This window comes from Oxyura jamaicensis, chromosome 2 (assembly GCF_011077185.1).
Source record: "Oxyura jamaicensis isolate SHBP4307 breed ruddy duck chromosome 2, BPBGC_Ojam_1.0, whole genome shotgun sequence".
Taxonomy (NCBI): Eukaryota; Metazoa; Chordata; class Aves; order Anseriformes; family Anatidae; genus Oxyura; species Oxyura jamaicensis.
In genome coordinates, this window is record NC_048894.1 from 110,179,533 (window position 1) to 110,206,045 (window position 26,513).

Genomic DNA, 26,513 nt, shown 5'->3' on the forward strand with positions numbered 1-26,513 from the left:
CCACGCGTGCCTGATTAAAGTTTGTAGATGTGAGGAAAGGGTTAACCGTTCTGCCCAGCAGCTGGGTACCCACTGCTTTCCTCATCAGAGCACTGTAAACACAGGCTGTACTAGGAGCAACAAACAGATTCTGTGACAAAAACACCCCACACCCTGTTCTGAGATAACCAGCTTTGGAGAAGAGCAAGGCCTCGGGGAGGCATAAACAGAGGGCTGGAGCCAGCCCAAGTCTGGGCACCTGCCCTGTGCTGCCGGGAGCTCTGCTTGGCAGGGAAAGGGCAGGGATCTGCAGCACCACGAGCAGTGTAGTAACCTGGCGGGATGTGTTTGCCCCGTGTTCTGCTGCAAGTGGGGTATAAGCTATTGCAAATGTTTGTGGGGGTGTCTCTCCCTCTCCTTTCCCTAAAGGACTAGGGGTCTCCTGACTCAATTTTAGTAAAAGCTTTGTAAATCTACCCCTGGGTCTCGTTTCCTCAGTCACAGACATCCTGAGTCACTTTCATGACATAAAATAGTTTATTATAGCAGTAAATCAGTCACTCTAAACTGTGTTTCCTGTAAGAAAAGAAGTTTAGTTTTTTAGTTTTATTTAGGATGCTTACTTGTTTATTGTGCATTCTGCAACAAGAAAATCAGAAGTAGCCAGTAGTAGTTGTTAAACATTGTTTAACAACTAAAAAAGGCCCAGTAAGCACACCCTGAATTACTCTTTGCCTTGCTCCCCTAGTTCCCCTCCGATGCAAGCCAGGCAACATCACTGGTGGCAACAGCTTCATCATGAAAAAGTAAAATAATCCCAAAAGAATGATTTCCATAAACAATTTACTTCAAACAACTCAAGCAAAGAGCTTGTGTCTGACCTTTCATAGTCACGCCCCCCCCCCTTTTACCACCCTACTGCTTTCCAGCATGTTGCAATGTGCAGATGGAATCAATCACCGATTATCCCCCTATAACTCAGAGGGCAGATTAAGCCTTGAATAATTTGTTATCCAGAGGTTTTGTTTCTTCTCAGTCCCTTATAAAAAACAAAACAAAACACAGCCCACACCCCTTCCCTAAACCAGGCTCCCTCTTTTCTCTAGGACAGGGAGACTGCCAGTTAACTTCTCTACAGCTGAGTTCTCTAACTAGCACAGCCTTGGCATGCAGCAGGTAAGCCAAAGGCAGTTACTGAGCTCAGACAACTGCACTAAACTAGGCAGAGAAAATTATTACCCTTTGGTTAAACAAACCAATGACACTCAATCTGATTTAGTATCTTTGGGTTGGCAGCAGGTTTTGGTAAATTAGGATAGCAAAATGGTTTTCACAAATAGCCAAGTTTTATGCTCGAGATGCTCTGTATTAAACTGAATTCTGTACCAAGAAATCATGAAAAGAAAAAAAAAAAAAAAAACTTTGCTCAGAAAAGTACTGATTTTATTGTCTCAAACTGTATTTACACAACACATTCATATGTTCAATATCTTACAGAACTCTGTAAAAAAACCTGACCAATAAAACTGCAGGAGCCAAACTAAGTTTCAGACTTAAGGACACTGAACCATGAGTACGTTTTAAGATATTTAAGCGGGTGTTCAGTTTCACTGTCAACTTACATGGCAGTGCTCTGTAAACAAATTCTTTTTAAAATCAAAATGAAGGGCGGGGAGAAAAAGGGTCAGATGAAAAAGCTGTTAGTTCTGCAAAGCTAGCACTTTCTAAGATCAGACTGTTGGCCAAGTATTCAACAATGCATTTTGTATGATTCTGCTTTGGAAACGAGTCACATACAGGTCTATTTTAGATCAATAATCAAAAACTTTTTTTTAAAATAAGCGTACATACATTTGAAAAAAAAAGAGACCAGTGCCACAAAGTTTGTGCATGAATCTGAACTGTTTCCGTGTTTGAGAGGTTCAGTTCTGGCATTCCACTGCAGCTCATCCACTGCATGTTTCTTCAGCTGATAAATGAAGGATGATCATCTTTTACCAGTGAACTGATGATATCACATATGTAAGCCGGGAGCAGAATATCCTCGTCTCATCACCAGGCATCACTCTTCCAGCCATCCCTAATACAGTTTGGTTGAATAAATATTTGCTTGTTTTGGAAGTACAAACTAGGTGAGTTTATTTCTCTCCCAGAGTGCAAGTCCGCATCACCGCACACGTTGCAGTTAAAAGGGTATCCCTCCGCTGATCTGCCTAGCGACCTGTTCATCTGTTGTCTCCTCTTTCTCTTTTTCTCGATCTTTGTTCCAGTCTTTAAGGCCTTCTGGCAGTGAAGTATCCTCATCCAAACTTCCTGTACCTTCGACAAATTCTTCATAAGTGGACTTTTCTGCAAACGGTCTCGGGCCAAGCAGGTCCAGCATATCACTTTTATCAAGCACTTCCTTTTCCAGTAGTCGTAGGGCAACCTGGAATAGCAGTAAGTTAAGTCACACACAATACACCAGTTGGTTCTCCTCCTTGGAGAGTGCTTAAGGCAGTTTGGGACAAGATTTATCAAAGTCAATCTGCTGAATTAAGGAATAGGTTGCTCAGAGTTCACTTAATACATGTTTTTTCTCCTCTGAGCATTCAGGTAGCAAAAATTCCATTAAAAAAGAATCCTACTTAAAAGATCTGGCAAATGCCTCTGCTACAGGCCACTGTTGCAGTTATTACTTCAGAACAAGTCTTTGGCTGCTGCCAAAAGGTTCCTGATGCAACAGATTAACCTATAGATCCAAACAAGTGTTCTCTGCCTAACAGACCTGATGGTTTGACAAGGCTGCTGTTAGGTTATAAGCTACAGGGCACCATAAAAGATCAGTGTGTATAATATTGTGCACGTGTAGTTCATAACCTTCTTGGGCCAGTGAGCATACTGTTCAGTGGAAACAATATTCAGTGATCTTTTTCAGAATGGTGACCTACGACACCACCGTTTTCTGAATCCATACAAACTTCATCTTCTTGTCAGTAAGCCTATCAGATCCGTGCCCATCCTGGAAAATCATCCTGCTGCATCAGGATTTCAGGCATGGAAGAAGGGAATATGCACAAGGGCTGCCCCAGATGCAGCAAAGCAGACTACAGTAAGTAGCCAGAATTCATGAAAGGAAGATAGATTTTTTTTTTAATCTGAAGTTCAAAAGTAATTCAGACCAAGGAAATACTACATACCTCCCTGCTTAGAGAGCTCCTTTCAGTCTAATAATTTGGAAGCTTGGTATTTAGTTTTTATTATTATTATTTTTTTTTTTTTTTGGGGGGGGGGGGGGGGTGGCGGTTGGTTTTGGTTTGTTTTCTCCCTTCATACTGGTCTAGTACATTTTCCTGACATCTACTTAAGTAGCTGGACTCTCCTCTCCAACTTTGCAAATGAGTATTTACCATTGTGGTGAAGGGATGTTAAACAAAACATTCATTAGATCCTTGGGGTGTTCCAACACAAACATTTTTATTTACTTAAATCTTGTGGCACACTCTAAAGATTATATGGAATAACTTTCAAGGAAACTTTCTTATACACACACATTATTATTGATCTATTCACTTCAATTCAGATCCTGCCAGGTATCAGCTGGTGGCTGAAAAATTGTAATGCTTACCTTCTCTACTTCTGCTTTCTTCTCAGTCAGAAGGCTTAATGTCCGGTCATATGCAATGTTAATAAGCGACCGAACTTCTTCATCTATCAATCTGGCAGTTGCCTCACTGTAAGGTTTCTCTAATACCATGTCTCCTTGACGGGGGAGATCAAAGGAAATCTGCCCGACTTTTTCATTCATACCAAACTGGACAATCTGAAAGCAAACAGAGGGGAGATGGTGAGACTTTAGGGTATATTGATATAAATCTGGTAGACAAAACTGAAGCAAGGAAGTCATTTTACTATGATCCAATCTTTTCCTCTAAAGCCAACCCTCCTCTGAAAACTCCAGCCTACCTAAGCTTCTTAGTTGACCTTCACTTATTCCTTTTTAGTGATTAAAACCAAAGCATCCAAATACCACCATTTGGAGGTGGTTACTCTCGTGAAGTACATAATGCTTTGCTGTTTAAATGCCAAGAAATTAGAGAAAAATATTTCAACCTTTCTTAAGCTTTAACTCTTTTCCTTTACCAGAAATTCAAGTTAAGGATGAAAGTACAGGGTCTCAAAGATATTGTTCCATCATATGCTGTATGCTACTCCAACCACCCCTTACAAAAGGGACGTGAGTCTCATCTTGCTTTATTCTTTAATGAGTATCAGATCTGCTGGCTGCCAAATATACATGTTTTATTTTGCATTGTACTCCAGCAGAGGCAGAAATATATATTCACACTACTATTTACAGGTTCATTCCATCGCCACTATCATGTTCAAAATATGTTCAAAACTTTAAGTCCCTCGATCTCTCTGGAGACAGCATCTGCTTAATACAAAAAGCAATGTATACAAACTGAACATTTTCTGTTTAAAACTGAACAAGAGGCACTGAAGGCCAGATAAAGATTAGCATTACCAAGGATTTCACTACACATTTAACTTTCAGAACTGGCAAAACAAGAAGTTTACCAGAGACCAGCAAGGAGTTATGGCTGTAGGTGGACAGCAGGGGGAACATGACATGTGAGGGAAAAGTACTCAAAGTTATTTTTCTTGCTCACCTCATAAGCATCTTATAAAACTGGCAGCTTTTATGTTGACGCAGGAAATGGAATAAGCATCTAAGCAGTGCATAGCTACAATTAGATGAGTCACTACATTGATAAGATTTCAAATCACTTACCTATGCTAGTTAATATGGAACAAACTAGTGTCTTCACTGACAGCAAACAGTGCTTAAATACAAGGTTTTCTGGATTTAGTTACACATGCAAACTTGAATTGTGTCTTCAGACAGGGCAATTCTAGAAGTAGCAGAGGATCAAATCTGTGCCTAAATTTGATTTTGAAAGCATACATTTTCCACATGTATTTGAACACAACCGCAGCACGCGTGTTCCTGCAGGTAGATGCACGATAGTGTTCAAAGCCCATTGCACGGCCTCCTGCTGTAAAACTACCCTAAGACTCTGGAATCATCAGCATCTCTATACAACAGCATAACAGTCATACAATCTTTTATTGAGTCAGGTTTCAAGGGACATACCTGATTAAATCACATCCTTTAAAAACATTAATGTTGAACAGTAGAAATAGAAAACTGTAAGGAGGAGGAGTATTACTTAAGCACATACCTGAGCATATGCACTCTGTGTCACCTTCTTCAAGTCATCTTGGGCACCAGTGGTAATTCTTCCAAAGAAGATCTGCTCAGATACACGTCCTCCCAGAGTCATGCACATTCTGTCAAGTAGCTGCTCTTTGGTATAAAGATACTGTTCTTTTGGTAAATACTGAGCGTAACCCAGTCCTTTACCACGTGGGATAATAGATACCTACAATCAAAATTAACAGAATGATAGAACTGAATAGTGTTAAAAAACAAAGTATTTGTTGGTTTGACTTAATTATTTAATACCACAACCTATACCATACTCACCCTTGAAGTTTAATTCAGACATTATTTCCGTTTACATTTTTGCCCTCATTGTGATTTATCCTTACAAGCCCTGGCTAGCTCTAAACTGGGATAACAACTACTAGAATATCTGGAAAAGAAAGGTAAGACCACTGTAATATCTTTTCCAAAGATTGCATGGCATTTTAAAATCTGATAATTAAAATCTTTTAGTTACATATCGGTCTGTAAGTATTTCCATAGCAGACATCCCATTTCTGTGTCTCTAGTATTCTGAACAGGTAGTTTCCATGTTCACTAGAGCCCTTCCTTGCAGCAGAAAATAGTACTAGATGAATTTTAAGCTTGAAAGCCAGACAATATTAAGAACACAGCCAAGCAAAAACTATGAATGTCACAGCAAGTCTGGCTGCCTTTTCATTATCTTCAACGTGTCAAGCTGTGCATCCAAACTTAAATCAGCTTCTAGATGATTTCTGTAGTTGTATTCCTGAAGAGGCATGCACCTGCATAATCTTGTAAGATTAATTTAAACATCTGACCTGTACTAAAAGCCCCAGAGAAAAAGCAGTGATCAAATCAGGCAGGTTCACGGGAAGATCGTGTCCCTTTCACTTTCAAGAGTTGTTCATACTACAAACCCTGTAACACCCTACCAGTCAGAAAACAGTTAAGAAAGCTACAAGAAGTGAACCAAAACAAATGCTAACATTGACACACTTTCAATGTCTTTTGCAAGATGACATATTTTGATAACTTTCCAACATTAGGGAAAACAAACAGGAAAAAGAGATGCTGTCCATGCTACTTTTAAATTACTAGTTCATATTAACTTCCTTTACCTTTAGGAGTGGGTCAGCATGTTCCAAAAACCATCCTGCAACTGCATGCCCTGCCTCATGATATGCTACAGTCTTTTTCTCCTCTGGTTGCAGTACTTGTGTTTTCTTTTCCAAACCTTTACAAAATAAATTTGATTAATAGTTTCAGACATACTTTTCTCTACAGAAACCCTTATTTACTTAGAAATGCAGTGAGCAATACTTAGATGCCATGTACCCAATCTATTGGAAAAGTTGAACACAAAAGAAAACCTGCAGCTTCTAAAGATTTTTATCTTTCAGGTTTTATAGTAACCTTGTCCTTGATTAGATTTTCTAGTTTTAAATATTCTTTTAAATATTCTACTATTTAAATATTAAGAATATTTGAATATTCTTAAGAATATTCAAATGTTCAAACAAAACATTTGCTCTTTAAAAATCAAATAGTCTTCTACACTATTAAGGCTAGAAGCAGTTAAAAGCATTGCTAAATCCAAACAGCTGTTTTTCCTGGAAAGATTTTGAAAAAATTAGAAAGTGTTCTAATGAAATTTGTATCTCTGCCCCTTCCTCGTTTCAGAAGTCACCAAAATAGACCAGCAACTTACTTGCTGAATCCCATGTGTTTAGGGGGAAAAGAATGCAGTCCTTAAGAACAGAAAATTCAAAGCATGGCTTTGAATTTGAAACAAAACATTTTTAATAAACGACTGATGAAATGCACACCTACCTCCAATGACTCTTTCAATTGCTTGCTCAAAATGCTTTTGGTTTATAGCATCTGAGAGATGCCTTGCAGCAATTAAAGCAGCTTCGTTACAAACATTAGCAATATCAGCACCTAAAGACAGAGAAGGCATGAATTACCAATCATTTTCTGAAATTTTCTCTCATTCTAGCATAATCTTGTCTAGGTTTAGATTTTTACAGACTCTCATACAGCTTAAAACTAAAGGTAATGTACCCTGAAATAATTCATTACAAATATGATAATTTTTTGACATGGACTTAAATACATTCACCATGGTTCTCTGCTTTAGAATTTTTCTCTTAGTTAGAGTTAGAGAATGGAGCTCATGACTGGTGAGGTACTTGTTTGATTATTTAGGAGAATAATTTTCCTATATTATGGATCCAGTGTAGCTTAGATCTTGATGCAAAAGGATTCCTTCTAGGGACACCGCTGGCTTCAAGCCATCACACTTCTTGTAAACATTATTTACAGCAATACCGCTGAGATAGCTTGGTTTCAAAACAAGTGAAAAACCACATCAGTGTGGTTGCCAGAGATGTTGACAATCAGATGCCAGGAAAACAAACAGTTTTATTATAGACCACAAAAACAGTGAAAAATTCAACTATCAGTCACCACAGATATTAAATAGTTTAAACCACAAGCCAATATTGAAAGCTCGCACACCCATTCATAATTCAACACAAGGTTACAATACATTTTTCAGTGAGAAGATTCTACATCCAGAAACTGAAATTTCCCCAGAGAACGTGCACTCAAACTCCAAAAAAACCCAAACCCTCTGTAAGTAATGTTCAAAAAAATAAAACAAACATGTTAAAAGGAAAAACACGCATACCAGTGTTAGCAGTGAGAAAATTCTGGGATGTTTTTTGCTGAAGAGAGAAGAAACTGCCATTTCATGTCACCCTGACTGAGGGAGACAAACTTAAAACTCTCTTAAGTCTCTGAGCTGATCAAACAGGCAAAGAGTATTTCACACTGTACCAGCAAACAAAAGGAAAATAAGAGAACCAGCCAGATAAGATCAAATGTAAGAAAAACAAAAATAGTATGAAACAAGAATATATAGCATATGCTTATATAGTAAATGCAGAGAAAAGTGAAATTAAGAATTGCTTACCAGAAAAGCCAGGCGTCAGCGATGCGAGTTTTCTTGCTAGGTTATCTTTATTTAAGACGGTATCTAATTTCAGAGGTCTAAGGTGAACTTTGAAAATAGATGCTCTTCCTTTTATATCGGGGGGGCCTTTAACGTTAAAGAAATAAACATTTTTACTTTTCATGTGCAACTGAATGTGTGCAAGGAATATACATATCCATACGTAAACAGCTACAGTGATTTTGGTAGTATGTTACCCAAGCAGAAGCATACATTGATGCAAATACACTTACCAATGTAGATCTGCCTGTCAAAGCGTCCAGGTCTCATTAGAGCAGGGTCTAAAATATCCGGCCTATTGGTACCTGCCAAAATTACTACATTTGTGGTTGTATTAAATCCTGTTGAAGAAATACAATGGAAAATTTGTGTAAAGAACTTCCAAGAATAAAAAACAACAACAACAACAAAAAAACAGAAATAAACTGTCAACTTTACAGGCCCACAGAAGAATTAACAGTTCAAAGAAATTATCTTAAATCTGCAAATACTTATTTTTCTTACAGCATTGTCCAGCTTTTCATAACAAGCGAAACTGGCCTTGGGCTTTGCTTTGTGAAGTACCATACCAAATCCTAATCTACTCTTCCATTTGAAGACAAAGTAAGTGCTGAGTAAACTGCAGAACAACCATGGCTGGCGTCTGTGGGGGGTGTGTGTCTTTTTTCTAAACAAATGTTAGCAAATACCAGGCTGCAACAAAATAATTCACCACTATTCGTTCTAAGAAGCAAGCATTATTCATTTTAGGAAACATTTGCTTGCTAATACAAACACGATTTGTATTTAAACTGAACCCAGCTGTTGGTTAACAGGTCTGAAAAATGTTATCTGTTCTTTCATTTATCTGTTTCTCCCTCTGTTGTCACCTGCACACTTAGGCCTTGCATCTCAAACTACAAATGTTAACGTAATGATCAATACAGTCAGTACTTACAAGGACCTATGATTAGATCCTTGTTGCCATAATGTAATGTTAGAAATTGAGCACTTACCATCCATTTCTACTAGAAGCTGATTGAGTGTGTTCTCCTGTTCACTTTGTCCTCCAAAGTTTCCCCTTCCTCTCTTCCTTCCTACTGCATCTATTTCATCAATGAAGAGAATGCACGGGGCATTTTTACGAGCAAGAGCAAATAAGTCTCGGACCTTAATAGGAGAACAGAACAAACATCAACAAAGTTAGCAATTGGTCAAAAATGGGGCTGGAGCAGGGGCATGTACCTCAGTAACAATATCACTATCACTGACTGTGGCTGTTAATAAGTTTTCCAAATCCCCCAGCCAGCTCTCAGGGCAATAGGAAGTTATACCATGGCTGACACTCAGTGAGAATCATTAATGTGGAATCCCATTGATAGACAAATCCTTTCTCAATCCACAAATTAAGAATATAAATTAAATAAATTAAAAGTCTTAAGAAATAACCATTTTCCCTGAATAATTACATCTTCTCTAGATGTAATTATTACATCTTCTCTAGAAGATGTAATTATTAGAGTTGATTACATCAACACTAAAGGCCTACAAACTTCTACGATTTAAAGCAAGATTATTCTTAAGTTCTTCTTTAATGAAAAATACTACACGAAGAAATGAAATGAAAATAAGCACGCTACAACACAGATGTTCTTTATATCCAGGAAATAAAACATTTTAAGTTTTCCTGCAGTTAGAACAGAGTGATGTAGCTCCTACAGTGAAGCTAAGGCTTATTTACAAGCACTTACCATTATACTCTAACAATATGCAGTTATAAATATTGACTCAGCCTTCCTGTCTCTCCATTACATGGGCTAGGAAAACTGAATTCACCTCCAAACATTTATTCTGAAGTTAAATTAACTTCTTCCAGAAGTCTGAAAAAAATGGCTAAGTCATGAGTAAATCTAAAATCTGAAGTCCGATTTTTTTCCAGATAAGATATTGCCTATCAAACCCTAAAGTAACAGTTACACCACAAATGTGATTGACTTTAAGATGCAACATTACGATATTCCATTTGCAAACGTATCAGAAGGACTTCATTAAAACCAGTTCAGCAAGTCAACAAGACCTATAACTGAGGGATCTAACTGGCACAAACAGGAAATGAAAAATTATGGAAGAACTTTGACCTGAGTGAGAATTACTCAGATCAGAGCTTGGTACATTACAGAAGACTTCTCTGAAGACAGACAGAGTACAGCAGATGTGAAATGATACAAATTTTGGACAGGATGCTGTACCATGGAACGTCATTCTGATTTGTAGCCAGAATTTGAAAAAAAAAAAAAAAAAAAAAAAAAAGTACAAGGAACAGAAGTATGGAGAAATGCGATAGACAAGGAAAGTGTCAGATGCTCAAAGTAAACTCCTGTCTTTTGGTCTGAGATCCAGGCAAACTCTTTCTCAGAAGTAACAGAGCTAAAAACAAACAAACAAACAAACAAAGGCTATATAAACAGTTTTAATTCTAGCACAACCTAATTTACAATCAATTTAGCATCACTAACAACTCTCTTATTTACCAAATTGATAGAAAATGAAACTGAAACACTCCCCGATATTGCATTCTACAGATACCAGAGATCATCAACTGTGTTGAAACTTTGATTCATAGCTGAAGCAGCAACTGTTAAGTCAACAGATGTCACTTGGTAGTAAGAGGTGATAATCACCTGCATAAATCAGTAGAAAGACGTAAAGTTACTGCATTTGGGTCCTTCAGGCATGTGTGGACACTTAATGACAATGCATTTTGATTACCATTAGAATTTCAGGATATTTAACACTCTCCCAGAGAACATACATCTGTTTCTTTGTTACTGCTTCTCAGTGAAGTCCCTTCTACAGGGCATGATTTTTTCAACTCCCACCTTTGAAACAGCCACTTTTTTTCAGTCACCCATACGTGTTTTTTACACTGTCACCCGTTTCTGCATGTACTTCCCTGCCCTCTGTCTGTACTCTCTCCCCACCATAGCAGCTCCTTTTGACAATTTCCCTACATGTTTTCAGTTTCTCTCTGCATCCTCCTTGGAGCCTCTCCCTAAGGCTAGTTCCTGTATTGAACCTTTATCAACAGCTCCTGTTCTTTCAGTTCCAAGCTCTATACCTACCGGTGTGTGTCCCCCACCCTTCCCTTTTCTCTTCAGAAGACCCACAATTACCTGTCTTCAATTATCTTTCCCACCTGCATTACTGGAAGAAGTCCCTGAAAAGATCACCAGAAGAGACCTAGGCTAATAAGAAGTATTTGCACACAGAGCTCTGACAAACAGGAACAAATCTTGGAAAAGTTCAGCTGCTAGCTTCTAAGTCCAGCCATATGAAAACTGTAGTTTTTCCAAAGCTTTACAGTACTTCTAATGAGTTTTCCGGTGAATTTTCACAGGACAAACACTGCATGTATCTGGTAAAAGCCATTCCTTATAAATTTCAAATTCAAATCAAGATTCTAGAGCATTTCCATTTCACGCTAGAGGAATTAGTTTTTTAACAAAAGTGAAAAATGGCTAAGTTTCTTTACATCTATTCTCAGAAATTGTAGCAAACTAATTTTAACTCAACTTCTCCAAAAGAACATCAGCTTGAAAATACACTTTCTGAGGCTTAAGACCAGATGGCTGGAGTTTAGTGAAGGTAAGAGCTGTTGGAAATGAGGTGTAATTTTGGACATTATGAGGAAACTTACTTGGTGGTGTTACCAGCCTCACAAAATATTTTCAGTAAAATGTTTACAGAGTATTTTTTAAACAGGCAGATATAAGTGTCCCTTCTTCCTAGACACAAATAGATATAAAACTGAATGTCTGAACTGTAGTAGTGAAAAAAAAAAACAAAACAACTGGAAAAGAGTTAACACCTTCCACTTGAAATGTACTGAAACTGAGTTAACACCTTCCACTTGAAACAGCTCATTAAAAATGTATTATGGTGAAAGAGTATGTCTGTCTTACACTTTTGATGTATTTGGTTATTTAAATCACCTGATCTCCAGAAATTAAATCATTAGCTCCATGATCCTTGGACTCCTACTTCAACCAGAAGCTCATTTGTGTGTCCCAGACAACTATATTTAAGAGCTTGACCCTACAAAGAAAACAAAGTTCTTCAGAGAAATATGAAAGATTTAGAGTGGGAGGAGATATTCCCATAGCAGCGGTCAAATGAACTACCTATTTCTGACCCAGCTAGCATGTTCAGTCTGGAGCAGAGCTCGAAGAGAGCTCTGCTCTGTTTGCAAGTTTTTTTGTTTCTAATTTCTGCAAAGAGGTAAACCCTGGGGTGCAGATGGCCTACAACCACATATTGAACTGGGTTAGCTCCTTTTATGAAAGGCACATCTAAGATCCTTGTGTTTAAGCAAGCATCTGGCATCACTGATAGAATAATCTGCATAGATGAAGTAACTTAAAGCTATGAATGTTTAATTATAGCTTGAAGCTATAATTAAACAGCCTACCAAATTTGACAGCATCCTTTCAACAACCAACACAAACAGCAAGGCCAAAGACTTACTCGAGCTGGACCGACACCAACAAACATCTCTAAGAACTCAGAGCCGTTGACTGTGATAAAAGGTACATTAGCTTCTCCAGCTGTAGCTTTAGCTAGAAGTGTTTTTCCAGTACCTGGAGGACCGGTCAGAATTGCCCCCTGCAAGAGAAACAGATAGATTTTCCTCAAGAAGAAAACAATGTAACCCTATGAAATGTCTTACTTAAAGATCTTCTACATGTTATGATACTGAGTCCACTGGCTTTTCTTCTACCACAGTTAAAAATGCACAAGGAAACAAAATGAAGCTTAATCTGTCATTTAAACCAGCAAAAGGAAAAAAATAGATTCAAACACTACCATGTTGTCTTAGAGTTACGGCAACAGTGATTTCTTCATCTAACATTTAAAAAAAATGGCCTGTCACCAGCTGGGCTGCCACTACAGCACAGCCAAAAAATGACGGGCAATTCTAGAACCATTACATACAGTGGTAGCACACATGCATGCCATGTATAATTTCTGACTCACACAGACAAAGTATTCTATGAGAAATCTTCTGGCACTATAGTTACACTATTGGCCCTTAATGCCTATTTACTTTTTTCTAATTGTGAGAAGACGCTGGAAGGCACTGCCTACATAAACATTCATAGTCCAATTCAAAATACCAAAGACTACCAAAAGAATCAAGTCATCATCTGTTAAGTCATAACTCCGTTACCTTTGGAATTTTTGCTCCCAGATCCTCATATTGCTTGGGATTTTTCAGAAAGTTAACGAACTCCATTATCTCTAATTTGGCCTCCTCGCAGCCAGCTACATCTTTGAATTTAACATCTATTTCATCCTTAAGGACTTTGGCTGTGGTTTCACCCACGCTGAAAAGTCCACCCATTCCGCGCCCTGCTCGACCTAGACCTGCAGGACCTCTTCTTAATGTGTACAGTAAAGACCCGATAATAAGGATTGTAGGCAGCAAACTCAGGAGAAACGATCTATGAAGAAAAACAAAGCAGAAAAATCACATACATTATAAAAATCCATTACTGGACATCACATGTACAAAACACTGGTTCCACAATAAGCAACACTGAACAAATTCAGCACCAATACTCTAATAACTTGCAAAAATCTTGTAAACATTACAAGTTATTCACTTTGGGGGATAAACAAAAATGTGAGAACAAAGAAGATTCTGAACTACAGAAGTTAAGCTAGCCAAAAAATACAACTCTTGTAATTAAAAGAACTAGAATTAATTTTTCATTGCCCATCCTCATTAGCCCATGACCATGGGAAAATGAAAATTAATAGTCTTAGAGGGAAACACATCCCTACCCTTAGTGTTTAACAAGTGACAGTTTGGGGTTTTGTTGTTTGTTTTTAAAGCAAGCGAGACATCAAGTGACAGTGATATGTTTACAGAGGAAAACTGCATTACCTAGTAAACCAAAGTAGCTCATTTTCCATGCCATTTAAAGGTAAATTCACAGGACTAGAATTGTGACAAAATAACCATTTGTATAAACTGTATTGGGTAACTTATAATCAGTATATGCTACCCCTTCAAGCAGCAGTTTCTCTGAAATATATAACTCACTCCCGTTCCCCTAGGTCATTTTTTTCCTACTCTGGTAAGAACACCTCACAAGATGTTCTGTCAACTCTCAGCAATAATAAAATACTGAATTGAAGCCCTACCACGTGTTATCAGAAGAATTCCAAGCTCTACTGATATCCCAGACTTCTGGGATGAAAAGGAAAAGCTGGACTTTTCATTACCCTATGGTATTTAGAAGATTCTGAACCTGTTATACACCTGCTGCTCTCTCCTGTTTCCTGTGGCATTGCTGGGGTAAAGCAAAAAGTGGCAGGCAACTGTATTCTCTGAAGAACCGACTCTGAGGAGTAGAGGGACAGAGAGACCATGACCAGAAAAAGGGATTTATTGAGCAGTTTGTGTGAGGATGAAGATGACACAGAACTGACATACTTTTTCCAGTCTGCTGTGAGAAGCCTCAGGCTGATGTGCAGCCTCTTCACACAAGCACAGTGCTGCCCTGGCCACTATTTTTTCCAGATTTCTTTAAGAGCCTAACAGGTTTACGAGTGCACTTAAGAGCATGCCCCACTAGACAGGAACACAGAAGTAAGGCAGAGAGTTTGTAGCAAAACAAGGAACAGAAATACTCTGTGAAGTCCCTGGATGGTCCAGAGTTAAGGGTACTATTTTTACTGTTGCCACAAACACGCAGCAGTTTCGTAAAACATGTTGCAGAAATAAACCAAACTTTCCCCTCCGTCCCCCAAAACTGAAAAAAAAAACCACCACTATATCAAGAATGAAAACATAGTCAGCAAACAACCATTTATCACCAGTAAACTCAGAATGCTTGAGGTAGGAAAGGGACCTCTGGAGGTCACTTGGTCCAAGCCCCTGCTCAAGCATGGCCACCCAGAGCAGGTCCAGATGAGCTACTATATCCAAAGCTGAATTTTCTGATGGGACAAATCTATTTCATAGACGTGAGCAGGATTTGTTTTTAACATGACGACTCAGATGAAAAGGAAAATAATTCTTGGGATTAAAGACAAGGCTTCTAAGCCATTCAGAAAACCACATCAGAGACTTCTAGTCTCTGCTAAAGCCCAAGTCAATAAGCCTCACCAACAGAAAACCAATACAAAGAACACAAATATAATATTGGAGCAGTTATTCCCCACTGGGGTAGCAACAATGCCATAAATCAGATGTTAGTACTGTTTTGCTTATGCAATTTGGGTGATTAAAAGCATGATACATCTTCAAGTTCCTGCTAACAAGCACAATAATGTGATTTCCTTAATCACAATATCTTGCCTTTTTACAAGGCCAGAGAATTTGGCAACTATTGAATTTACAGGCAGAAAGTGGTCCATCTTCTAACTCGGTCAATATACTGTAGTTCTGTGCTATATTTTGTCCACTCAAAAATCTCTGTGAGCACCATCTGTGGAGCCTTACTGCTGTGCTTTGCTGACTCCTGCTCTTGTCCAAGTCATGTGAAAGAAGGATTAATTGTGAACAGAAATGTTTACGGACTAAGGTTTCTACTGCACTGAGAACAGGTCCCGTTACAGTTAACATTCAGAAATAAAACCAAGATTGTTCTGATAATACTGCCACCCAGTGTAGCATAAAGGCATGTCTTCCAACTCCACTTTTGCACTGTAAAGATAATTTCTTATCAAGATACCACAATACTTTTAAAATGAAAAACTAAAAAAAAAAAACAATAAAATAAAATAAAATAAAATAAAAAAACCAAGCAAACAGTTTCTTACCCATCGCTCTCTGTTGAGTAGACTACAGGTAACCTGTTCTCCACTTCAATTCCCAGGTCCTGCTGCACAGTTTCAAGATTCCGTTCAAAGGTGTCCACACTACCGATATTAAACCACACGTACTGCTACAAAAGAAAAAGCAGAGATCACCACAAAATGCCCCATCTTATCTCAGCTTCATCACAAGCCACCTTCATCTAACACACACACACACAAGCAAACCTCAGAACGTATTCAGATCAAAAATATCACTTTAAGTTGCCTTGTAAAGCATGCAACTGATGCAAGATGCATCTAATAAATCTAAGGCTTACCAGCCCCGATCTGTCATTGCTTCTATAGAAACCATACACCCAACAGTTTTTTTGTGCACTTTAAGTAGACTGAAATCCTGGCATTTCCTCCATGAACAAAGGGAGGGAGAGAGATTTAGAAGATAATTGATAAATGGATTAAGCAGAAGGGAGCTATACAGTCAGAACAATACAGAGCACTGGACCAGCAAACACAGCGGTCACAACCTACTACGTTACCAGGTCTCAGCCTTCCTGGTTGAGAATGAGAAAGGCAATTCTCTATTTTTGGAGTCCATATTAACTTTCAAGTTAGCTGTCTTCACAAAAGATAGCATTTGCTTGTATCATATACCTGAAAAACACTCCAGACTACTTTCAAACAGTGTTGAGACCCAGACAGTTTCAAGAGACTCTCCCCTTTTGCACCATGACCTGCCTGACTTGCCCCTACTTACTCTAACATTGGAGAAAAAAAAAAAAAAGTAATCCTAAGCATTATCTGATTGAGAAACTAAGGCAACTTATGGAATGTGGGCTAAAGAGTAGGTGTATAAATAAGTCACACTGAAACCCACGGATGAAGTAATTGCTGCAGATTTCACTCTGCTCTGGAGGGACTTGCAGACCTTATTTCAGAAAGTCAAAAACTCCAAAACTAAAACAACCAACCAACCCACCACTCAGGAAGAGGTAACTGGATAAAGCTTCTCTAAACCACGAAATACAATAAGAAAGAGATGACATCCACCTGTATATTGAACAGGTCTGAAGTTGGCAGAGAGACTGTGCCCAAAATAAAAGTTTACGTATTTATGTATATGAGGTTTATTATTTTTTTTTTTCCAATTGGTCTCTGCCTCCGAGTATTCCTTTTTGGAAAACTTTCATCCTCATTAATCTGTATTACCTTACTGTGTTACCAGGAAACACACTCCCTGAAATAAGTATTCTGCTTGAGAATAAGAGCCCTTAGCTTAATTTTAAAGACTGTAGTAACAAATGGCAACAAAGTTAAAAGTTTGCTTGTTTATCAAGTAACTGGCTAAAAGTTTCTGTATTTTCCGAGATATAAAAGATCCAAAATAATGTATATTTAAGGCTGGGATTTCCCTGAGCAGATGGAAAACAGCAGTTAGTAATACAAAGGTTTCAACAATCCCTCATTCTTCCTTGCATATTTGTATTAAGAGCATGGTGCTGGATAGGAACTACTTGGCATACTTTTAAGATAATTGTAGCAAAACGTAATCAATACAGTGGAGTGACAAACACACACAGCGTGTGATAATGTAACAATAAGGCAAAAAACATGTTTTCCATTAAAATAATATCAATGTTCTTAAGTTTTCTGCTTCAAGCTTTATCTAAAAAGATCACCTTGCTGTTTTAATACATATACATGAGACATTATTAAGTGTTTACCCATTCATGAGGAGACTTTCCTGAAACAAAGATCACTCTAACAAAGCGCTTGTTCACCACTTCAAGTCTGTCCACCTGTGGGATGAAAGGAAAAAACATGTTATGTGTTTGAGCATATGATCACTAAACATCCATCCCAGTTAACAGAGCTACAAATTGTTATGTTCCTCTGTTTTCCAGTAAGAATAAAATTCTCATTATAGATCAGGATGGCTCCACAACCTGCAGTTTGCATTCTGCAAAGTATCAAGTTTTTTCTTTGTAAGTTTATTGTTAAGAAAAAAAAAAAAACAACTTACAATAAATTCTAAGTTTTGAACTATACTGAATTGTTTCAGACACACATAAGAAGTTTTACACACTCACACACCTTTGCTTGGTAGCTTATAAACAGCTCTGTTTTAAAAATCTCAAACTAGACTCAATTCTAATCACAACTAGAAATAGCAAAACCTCCCTTCCAACCCAAACTTACATACTAGGAATGCTGCTCACCAGGTTCATTTTCACTTAACTTCTTTCAATGACAATTCAATTGAATTTCATTAATTCCGACATAAGGAAGCTAGTGCATAATTAGTAAATTAGATGGAAATGATGACCTCATACCTCTTTTTTAAAGAAAAGAGCACAAAAAGCCACACACTGGCTGAAATCAGAGGTGCAATATGGTAGTTAAACAATATTTAACTATTTCAATGGTCAAACACCAGAAATCAGTAGACCATGTGATGCCAAACTCATTGGAGCTTGCAAAAAAGCCTGAACAGAACGAGGGAAAACTTAGATCTGTTCTGACAATTGTTTCTCCTAATATAACAGGCTTCCTGTACTACCGTATTAAACAACTTGAGGTCCATTAGTTAAAAGAATCTGGTTAAGGTAACAGACACAACATAAACTAAAATCAAGTTGCAGGTTCACATGTAAAAACATTAAGCTTTCTTTTTTTGGATGGAAATGATCTCAAATGATTAGCTTCTTAAATTTGACAGGATCTCTTCAGAAGTCAGTTAAAGCTTACCATTGCTAGTGGAAATGAAACAGAACAGTTTCCTTCCATTTCTTTGGCCCCTTTCCATAAAATAATAGCTTACAGCATTTTTCAAGCTTTTAAAACTAACAATGGTTCTACAGGTAGGGCCTGGGCTGTAAGCAGGTTAGCAAGGCTTCCCTGAACTCACTATATGCGGCCATTTGTGGCAGAACTGACACAAAACACAAGCTAAGAAGCCACTCACGATCTAGCCCGACTTCATGCAAGACTACCTGAACATCTTTGTTTTGAAAAACCATGTCACCCGAGCATTGCTGATGTCTCCTCCCAATTAACTGGCCACCACCATGGCAGCCCACAGCTCCTGATGGCTACATATTTAGCTTATTGGAACACCCCGACATCTTACAAAGGCCCAAGAGACTTGGTTTTATGCAACAACTCCCTTTCATAATGCTTTTCTGCAACACGAGTTCAGGCTTCGTTCACTGTTACAGCTAAATTAATATTTACTGAGCAAGTGTCTTAGATGCTTTACAAGTAAAACCTGTGGGGCTTTCTTCCACAAGGCATACACACAGTTGCCAAGTAAGAACAGAACTAGGAGATACAGTCTGGGCAGAAGGGTAGCATAATACGCAATGCAGAGCTGCTCTCTAAGACAAAAAAAAAAAAAAAAGTAGGAAACAACCTGCTTGGCAGTTTATGAAAGCAACAAAGGGGTAGGAAGCATGCTGTTAGCATGAAATCCTAGGTCTGGAACCTAGAGGAGGAAGGGAGCCTGTATCTTCCTAACCTGCAGCAGAAGCTACAAACGTGGAATTAACAGAGCCAAGCACTAGTGGCTCCTGACATGGAAAAGGCCTGTACAAGGCATTCAAATTTCTGAACTTCAGGGCATCACCAACCTATTATTCCAAGTATGGAAAGCTGCCGGGTTAGACACAGAGATAGGACACTGATGATAAAACTGCTTTATTTAAGAGGGAAAGAAGAAATAAAAAGGAAAAAGCAAGTGAAGGAGACTATTTTACAATATGGTTATGCCAGTTCACCGCCCCTGGAAGGAATTCTTCAATTTCCCACCCCCACCTTTCTGTTAGCACAGCTGCTCCTCAAATTCCCTGGTGAACTGATTTAAGTTAGGGAATGAAACGAGCAGAATTCCACTCCCCAACCCAGGGATGGGCTAATGGAAGCATTTAGGGATGGGAGTAAGTTTCTTCTGAGAGCTGCTGGCATATCTGCTTAAACCATTAAATCAACTTACATGTACTATAAAACCATCCCCTGAGAGACTGTGGCTACACTGCCTCCTTAAACCAACATAAGGATGAGCTATCCAACAAAGGTGCTCTATCCCAAGCTGCTCATTCCCTCTTCTCCCTTGAACCGACACAGCTCTCCACATCATCAGACAAGGAACTGATTAGGATGAAAATCAATTGCTCTCTCCCTCAAAAGTTACTCCTGAGCTAGTTCCTACTCCACAGCCCAACAAACACAAGCATAAGCAGGGAAGCAGCGTGCTAGTTTGTCATTTTGATTCCCCTGACTACTCACCACTCCTTTGGAAAGGTAGCTATTGACAAAGTCTTTCCAGGTGATTTCTCTCCCAGGCACCCTGAAGAAGAAGTAATATACAACCATCGTCCAGAAGAAAGAACTTCCCACTACGTACATACGAAACTCCCTGACATCCCAAGGAATGTCACCCTAGGGGGAAAAAACAGTTTTTGAGTCTATAATACAGTAAGCACATAACATACAAGTTCCAGTATCTATTTTTGACTTCTTCTCCTGTCCTCAACGTTACCACAAAGAATGCCAAGCAAAACTATTTTCTTGTATGAACACGCTGCAGTAGCTTCAGATACAACTGAGAAATGACAGTTAGTAGAAAAAAAAAAAAAACGTTTTACAAAAAGTAACAAGTTTTAATTTATAAACTACTCTTTAGAAAAAATTTTGTCATCTGTTATTTGACCTCTTCTGCCTCCATTTTAACACAATTTGCCCTGTACTCTAGGACTGCATGCAAGCCCTACAAAAATAATGGAAGAAACTAAGAGAAAAAAAACAGGAGGGATGTAAAAAGTCTCCACACCAAGTAAATTCAGATAAATATTATTGTGCTGCTAGATGCTATAATCTTTGTGCTATAGCTAAAAACAGTAAATATAAATTACAAAATTAAACATGTGTAAAATATCCCATTAGTGTCTCGATGACCAACAGGAAATTTAGCTTCTTTACCAAGCATTGTGTAGTCAGCAGAGTTTTTCAAATTGAAATTTTGAGACAAAATATGAAACCTTTAAAGGCCTGAGGCTCCCCTACAAAAATACGGACTGCTAACAACCATATTCAGATACCTTAACATTCCATTAACATTCCTGAACTATCAAAAAAGAGCTGGATGCCTCTGAAGGTATTTCCGAAACAATTAGTTATGAAAGGTACTGAGTGGGGGAGCCATCTCAAGCCAGTTACTACAAAAAACTAGGCAGTGGAGGCTTAAGAAGAACTTACATAATGAGAAAAATTAGTCTTAAAAGCACACTAGGTTATTTGAAGATAGTACGAACAAGAAAGATATTTTAAAGTCCAGACCTTTTGTAATCTGGTCCACCAGTTAGTGTCTTCTTTCTTGCCGCCTTTTTTTCCACCAGTGCCACCTCCTCCACTACTAGTCCCACTAGGCTGTCGGGCACTAGCTTGCTTTGCTTCTAACAGGAAATAAAAGACAAAAAGTGCACCTTTATATCTTATACCAATCTTACACTGCAGCTTTCTTTATTTCATATTAGTTTTAATTTTAGAGTTCTACAAAATGAATTAGTTTATAATGCTTCAGTAATTAGAGAACATGGAACTACATTTTTCATAGAAAAAAATATCTAGTCCATTAACTGGCAGACAGACATCTGTATCACACAGTAGAGGGGTCCGTTAGTTGTGTAACTGATGACATCTGGACACCAGTAACTAGAAAAATAACCCAAATAAATGGATAAAAACTGAAATCAAGCAGCTTTTTGTACCTTTTGTTTCTCCAGCTGCGCCTTTAGTTCCATTAGCTTTCTTCCCATTGGGAAAATATTTTTCAAATCCTATCAAGAAAGAGTTAGAAAGCAAGTAATTTTTAGTTTACAATTTTATCATTACACCTCAGCAGTCACAAGCTGAATGTATACAACAAAAAAGAGGAAAGCAACACTACCACAAAAAAATGAACTTTTCTTTCTGTTGAAGAGCTCTCCCAGGTTCCCACAAATATATCTACCACTACTGATATAAAACAAAACAAAACAGATTTATTTAATAACCTGAAGTTGTCCTTTAAAGCAGGTGGACAAGCATTGTTCAACAGAAGATTGTACGGTTTACCATAAATATGAACAAACTGCAGTCACTCTTTAACAGCTCCTAAAAACACCATAAAATCAATGCTCCATCTTCAGATTAATGGCTGGTTAATAAGAGAACTTACTGCCCCAAAGACAATACACCTAAATGGTACGCATCCATGCGCAGTCCTCAGCAAGACAGGCTGTCTGCTTCATGTCAGTGATCAAAGTCATCCTCACCTTTGGGAGGCTGAGAAAAGAGCCTTCTGCAAGCAGCAATTACACTCGCCAAGACAGTACTTCGGTCAGATGTAACACCAGTGGTAACTTCTTCACGGAACTGAAGGATGACAAATATAAAGCAACAAGGAAGTTCAATAAAGTCTTCAAGCTCTCTAACAGATATTATAAGGTCTGTTGTAGAGTTTTGGTAAGAGCTGCTGAGACCAGAGTGCAAAAGAGCTATGAAATAGGGAAAAAATTAATCAAATTGGTGATTTCTAGAATGTGGATGTTTTTGTGCTATCTGCTAAAAGCAGAGATTCGTCTCACAGAGAACCATAATACTCTTTAGTAAAACAGAACAATCAGGCAGGAAATGCCACAAGGTACAAACATTAAACACCTGTATGCTGATGCTACAGGAAGTATTTTGTAGTACCCCCTGAATGCTACTTCAGTGCAACGTTAACTGTGACTGTGCAAACACAACCTACAAATACTGGATTATTTTTCATGAAAGAACTACAACTTTTTCCAAACAGTTAAGAACAACTACTGAATATGAAAGATCTGCTTGAATCCAAAAGGATACATCAGCCAGTGCTTATGTCTAGCTAAGAAACCAAGGCATGGAAGGAATGACACTTCAGGAAGAGGACCTAAACCCCTGTGTAGGTAGAGATCCATTAAAAAACATATATTTGCCATTTAAGTGCAATGAAGAAAAATAAAAGTAAATGACTAATTCTTAAAGAAAATTTAGGTATTGTTATCAACTGCTTTAAAACAGTGAAATCTAATGTTCTTACAGAGTTCAAACTTCTTTTCTTCTAGGACATACTTCAGATTCCAAAAATAAACAATAATCTCCTTCTTAAGCTTTCCCATCACTTCTAAAAAAATACTCATATCAAGACTTCCCCAGAGACTAAACCCTCTTATGTTTTCTAATGAAACTGACTTTATTACTGCCTCCGTTTCCTTTTGCCCCAAAGGAACGCTCAGTCTCCTGTTATTTTTGATCAGAAGCTATTTACCTGAGAAATAGCAAAACCCACATACAACAGAGACAAAGCAGCTCAATGAAGGAAGCTCAATGATAGTATCCCCATAACTATTTTGTTATTTTAGTGGCTACAGACAAAACCTGTGAGCTTGCAGGATACTAGCATACATGCTAAGACCACCCTAGGGATATGGGCACATCGTAAATTAAATTCTAATTCTCCTGAAGCCTTCTGCCTGTGAGCTTCCCCTTCCATACCCCACTAACTGAGAAAATAGCATGGAGTTATTGTGAGCAGTCATCTAGTTCCACCTGCTGGAACCTAGAGGAATGTCAAAACGTCCTTGTTTATTTTGCTATAGACTAAGGTACGGGGAATTCTTCAGCCACTTGACACAGCCACGGCGTGTCTTTGAACAAAGGCTGATACTGGAAATACATAAGCGTATTTTACTGATCACGTAAAGCATGTGCAGTGCAGATAACCCGGAGAACTGCTAATCTAGAGAACAGCCACCAGGGCCAATATGCTATGACCTCCAACAGGAGCAATGGCATGCATGCTTCTTCCTGGAAGAAGCTCTAGGACAAGTGGGATGAATCTGTGAGGGAAAACAACTAAAATCACTGCTTGCCACAGACCAACCCATCTTTAGTTCAAACACGAACGGGTAGCATACGCAGCAACAGATGAAACTCAAAGCCATGTCCGCTAATATTGGCTTCTGTTCTACATCACTGGGCTCCTACAACAACAAAAATTTGAGATTTATTTATTCAGCAAGCTCAGATTATTTAATTGAAGGTTTCTGAATATTAATTTTTATTTCTAAAGGAACAGGAAAGTAACTGCTCATGTTTAAAAGAAAAGTATGAGTAAGCCAGATCCAACTGCCTGGCTGAGCAAGACCAGCACAGGTTTATTACAGAATTAAGTTACAGTTTAATCAGGTTTAAAGTGAGAGAGGGAGATGGAGGCAGGCAAAGCAGCAGAAAGAGCTTTGGGACAGACCTGATTAATACAACTGATGTGTTACTGGATGCTCTCTGGAGATCCTAAGTTCTATGAATAATAAGCATATAGGTGCCTGTTAAGTTTATATACAGACATGAGTGTTTTAAAGTTGATTGTGTGAGAAAAGGAAGGAACCGGTTTCATGACACATTCAGCAAATCACCTGACCGAGCCTGGGTTGCACACTTTCATCCTGCCTGCTGACTCACCGAAGTCTACCCCCTGCAAACTGCTGTTTCCTTTCGCTGCAGCATTCCAGAAATGCAAAAGTTGCATTTCTACACATGTGGGGTTATTTCTTTGACGGGGTAGAACGTCAACATGAAAACCTATTGTGTTGGCCCTGGTCTAGGACATGTCCCTGAGCTGGCTGGCACCAGCAGTGCCACAGCAGCCTCAGCTGACAGGAGCACACCCAGTGCCGAAGCACAGGCCAAGCAAACAGCACATGCCTGGGCTGGATGCTCAGGTAGCACCGTGGCTCTTTCGGGCTGTGAACCAGGAGACTCTGCGAGCTTCTCCCAGTCGGAGATGAAAGAGCTGTCAAAGCACAGAGTGTGACAGACAGCACATGCAAACACCCTGGTCGTTTTTTTTTTTTTTTTTATTTCAGGCAAACCTTGTGACACCTTCCTAAAAATTAAGGCTCTGTTTTAAATAGAAATTCAAAATAAGCAAGTTTGAAGTACACCAAAGTCAGTTCTACAGCTGAAACACCCCAGAAGTGAAATGAAAATGTTGCTATTCCTGCATATAACAAACGACCTGTAATACCCAAGAAAGGCCTTCACCCCAGTTCCAATGTTCAACAAAATAATAATCTTAAAAAGAACCACTGACTTCACAGAAACACTGTGACCATAATCCATGTGATGTTTCTTTTTTAAATCAGGGATACACTAAGCAAGAACAGAAAATTCACTTTCAGTTACGTAAGCAAGAGATCAAGAATGCACTAATTCAAAAGAGTTGCGAGTTTACAGCTTTATGCATACACAAGTTCCAACTCAAAATTCTTAATCAGATCACAAAGTTAAGCCCAGAGTTATCTCTATCAAGAGTCATCAAAGTAATACAAAAAAGTTTGTTGGGGAAGGAAAAGAAAGCTGGTAAAGAAATCTGATTTCAGGTGAGTTACTTAACTCTGTTTCGCTAAAAGCCATTACTTCTTTTTTTTAAAACCTTTCCTGAAACAAACTTGTTTTGCCACTTATAGAACCATGGGGATGTTAGGGTGCATATGGTTCTCTCCATAGATCCTTTGTTCCATTCCAAATAAGAACATTCATGATACGTTATTGACAGAGATCAGAATCAGCTTTCTGACATATTAGCAGTGCTGCTGACTCTTTAATTACTGTCTTAATGCTTGGTCAGAGCCGAACATCATAGTTCCAGCATTAAAAACAAAAAAAAATTAGTGATACTTTGGAAAAGTTACGGACATCCTTACACGTATTTCTCTCACCGTTATGTAAATAATACCCTGGCGATACCTCTGTAAACACAGAGGTGCAGCAGTTCCCTGCCACACACCCCAGGACTTGCCTGGGGTGCCAGGAACTGATCAATGCCTTTCCCTAGGGGTAACCCAGGCCTGCTGTGGGGCTGTCAGTGGCCACTCCCCACAAGAGCGGAGGTTGACAGGAGCCCCCTTCCCCCCCAAGAGCTGCCAGGATCCCATAGCCGCCCCCCCCCCCGCACCGCTCCACGCTGCTCAGGCCCAGCCCCATAACATCACCCACCCCTTTCCCTCCTTCCCCAAACCCAACCCCTAAAACCCCCTCAGAACCCAGCCCCCACCCCCACCCCCGGCGCCTCCCCAACGGCCGGGGAGCGGCCGCCCGGACCCCCGCCTCTCCCCTCACCTGCGCCAGGCCGGGCCTAGCGGTCAGCAGGCCCCTCCCGCACAGCAGCCGGGCCCCGGGCAGCCCCCGACGGCAGCAGCCGCCCCGGGCCAGCAGCAGGTAGCGGTGCGCCATGGCCCCTAACGGCCCCCAACGGCCCTAACGGCCACTAACGGCCGCCAACCGCCCCCCAGCCCCTCCACCGCCGCCACGGCCGCCGCGTCGCCCCGCCCCCCTCGCGCGACGCGTGACGTCATCACGCCGCCGACTTGCCTCTCCCTCCGGCAGCTGCTGCCGTCAGGGGGTGGGGCCTCGATCTAG

General features: G+C 39.2%; 1 protein-coding gene and 1 long non-coding RNA gene across 3 annotated transcripts; one reads left to right on the forward strand and one right to left on the reverse strand.

The window, feature by feature from the left end:
- Nucleotides 1-1,405: 1,405 nt before the first annotated feature.
- Nucleotides 1,406-26,433, reverse strand: AFG3L2 (AFG3 like matrix AAA peptidase subunit 2). Of its 2 annotated transcripts, none has more exons than XM_035318365.1 (17): nucleotides 26,214-26,433; nucleotides 22,343-22,442; nucleotides 21,797-21,865; nucleotides 21,366-21,481; nucleotides 20,316-20,468; nucleotides 17,756-17,830; nucleotides 16,038-16,159; nucleotides 13,435-13,708; nucleotides 12,732-12,869; nucleotides 9,224-9,377; nucleotides 8,462-8,569; nucleotides 8,190-8,315; nucleotides 7,043-7,153; nucleotides 6,331-6,446; nucleotides 5,205-5,405; nucleotides 3,587-3,781; nucleotides 1,406-2,407 (listed from the first exon to the last, which is right to left on the reverse strand). In XM_035318365.1, exons 1-17 carry the CDS (start codon nucleotides 26,325-26,327, stop codon nucleotides 2,165-2,167), a joined length of 2,415 nt encoding a protein of 804 aa, XP_035174256.1. In that variant the 5' UTR covers nucleotides 26,328-26,433; the 3' UTR covers nucleotides 1,406-2,164. The 2 variants fall into 2 exon arrangements, with proteins under 2 accessions (XP_035174256.1, XP_035174255.1); XM_035318364.1 differs by having other exon boundaries at nucleotides 16,038-16,162.
- On the forward strand, nucleotides 9,430-24,404 carry LOC118162287. The gene is made up of 4 exons (XR_004748378.1): nucleotides 9,430-10,625; nucleotides 11,318-11,938; nucleotides 12,156-12,158; nucleotides 24,392-24,404. It is a non-coding gene; the product is annotated as an uncharacterized LOC118162287 (long non-coding RNA).
- Nucleotides 26,434-26,513: the final 80 nt, after the last annotated feature.

Bases quoted from the DNA above. Each gene is read 5' to 3' on its own strand.
- AFG3L2 (XM_035318364.1), bottom strand. From the start codon at position 26,327: ATGGCGCACCGCTACCTGCTGCTGGCCCGGGGCGGCTGCTGCCGTCGG. The intron at 8,316-8,461 runs GTAAGTGTATTT...TTAACGTTAAAG, and splicing joins TGACAGGCAGATCTACATTG to GCCCCCCCGATATAAAAGGA. The intron at 3,782-5,204 runs GTATGTGCTTAA...GTTTGCTTTCAG, and splicing joins CACAGAGTGCATATGCTCAG to ATTGTCCAGTTTGGTATGAA.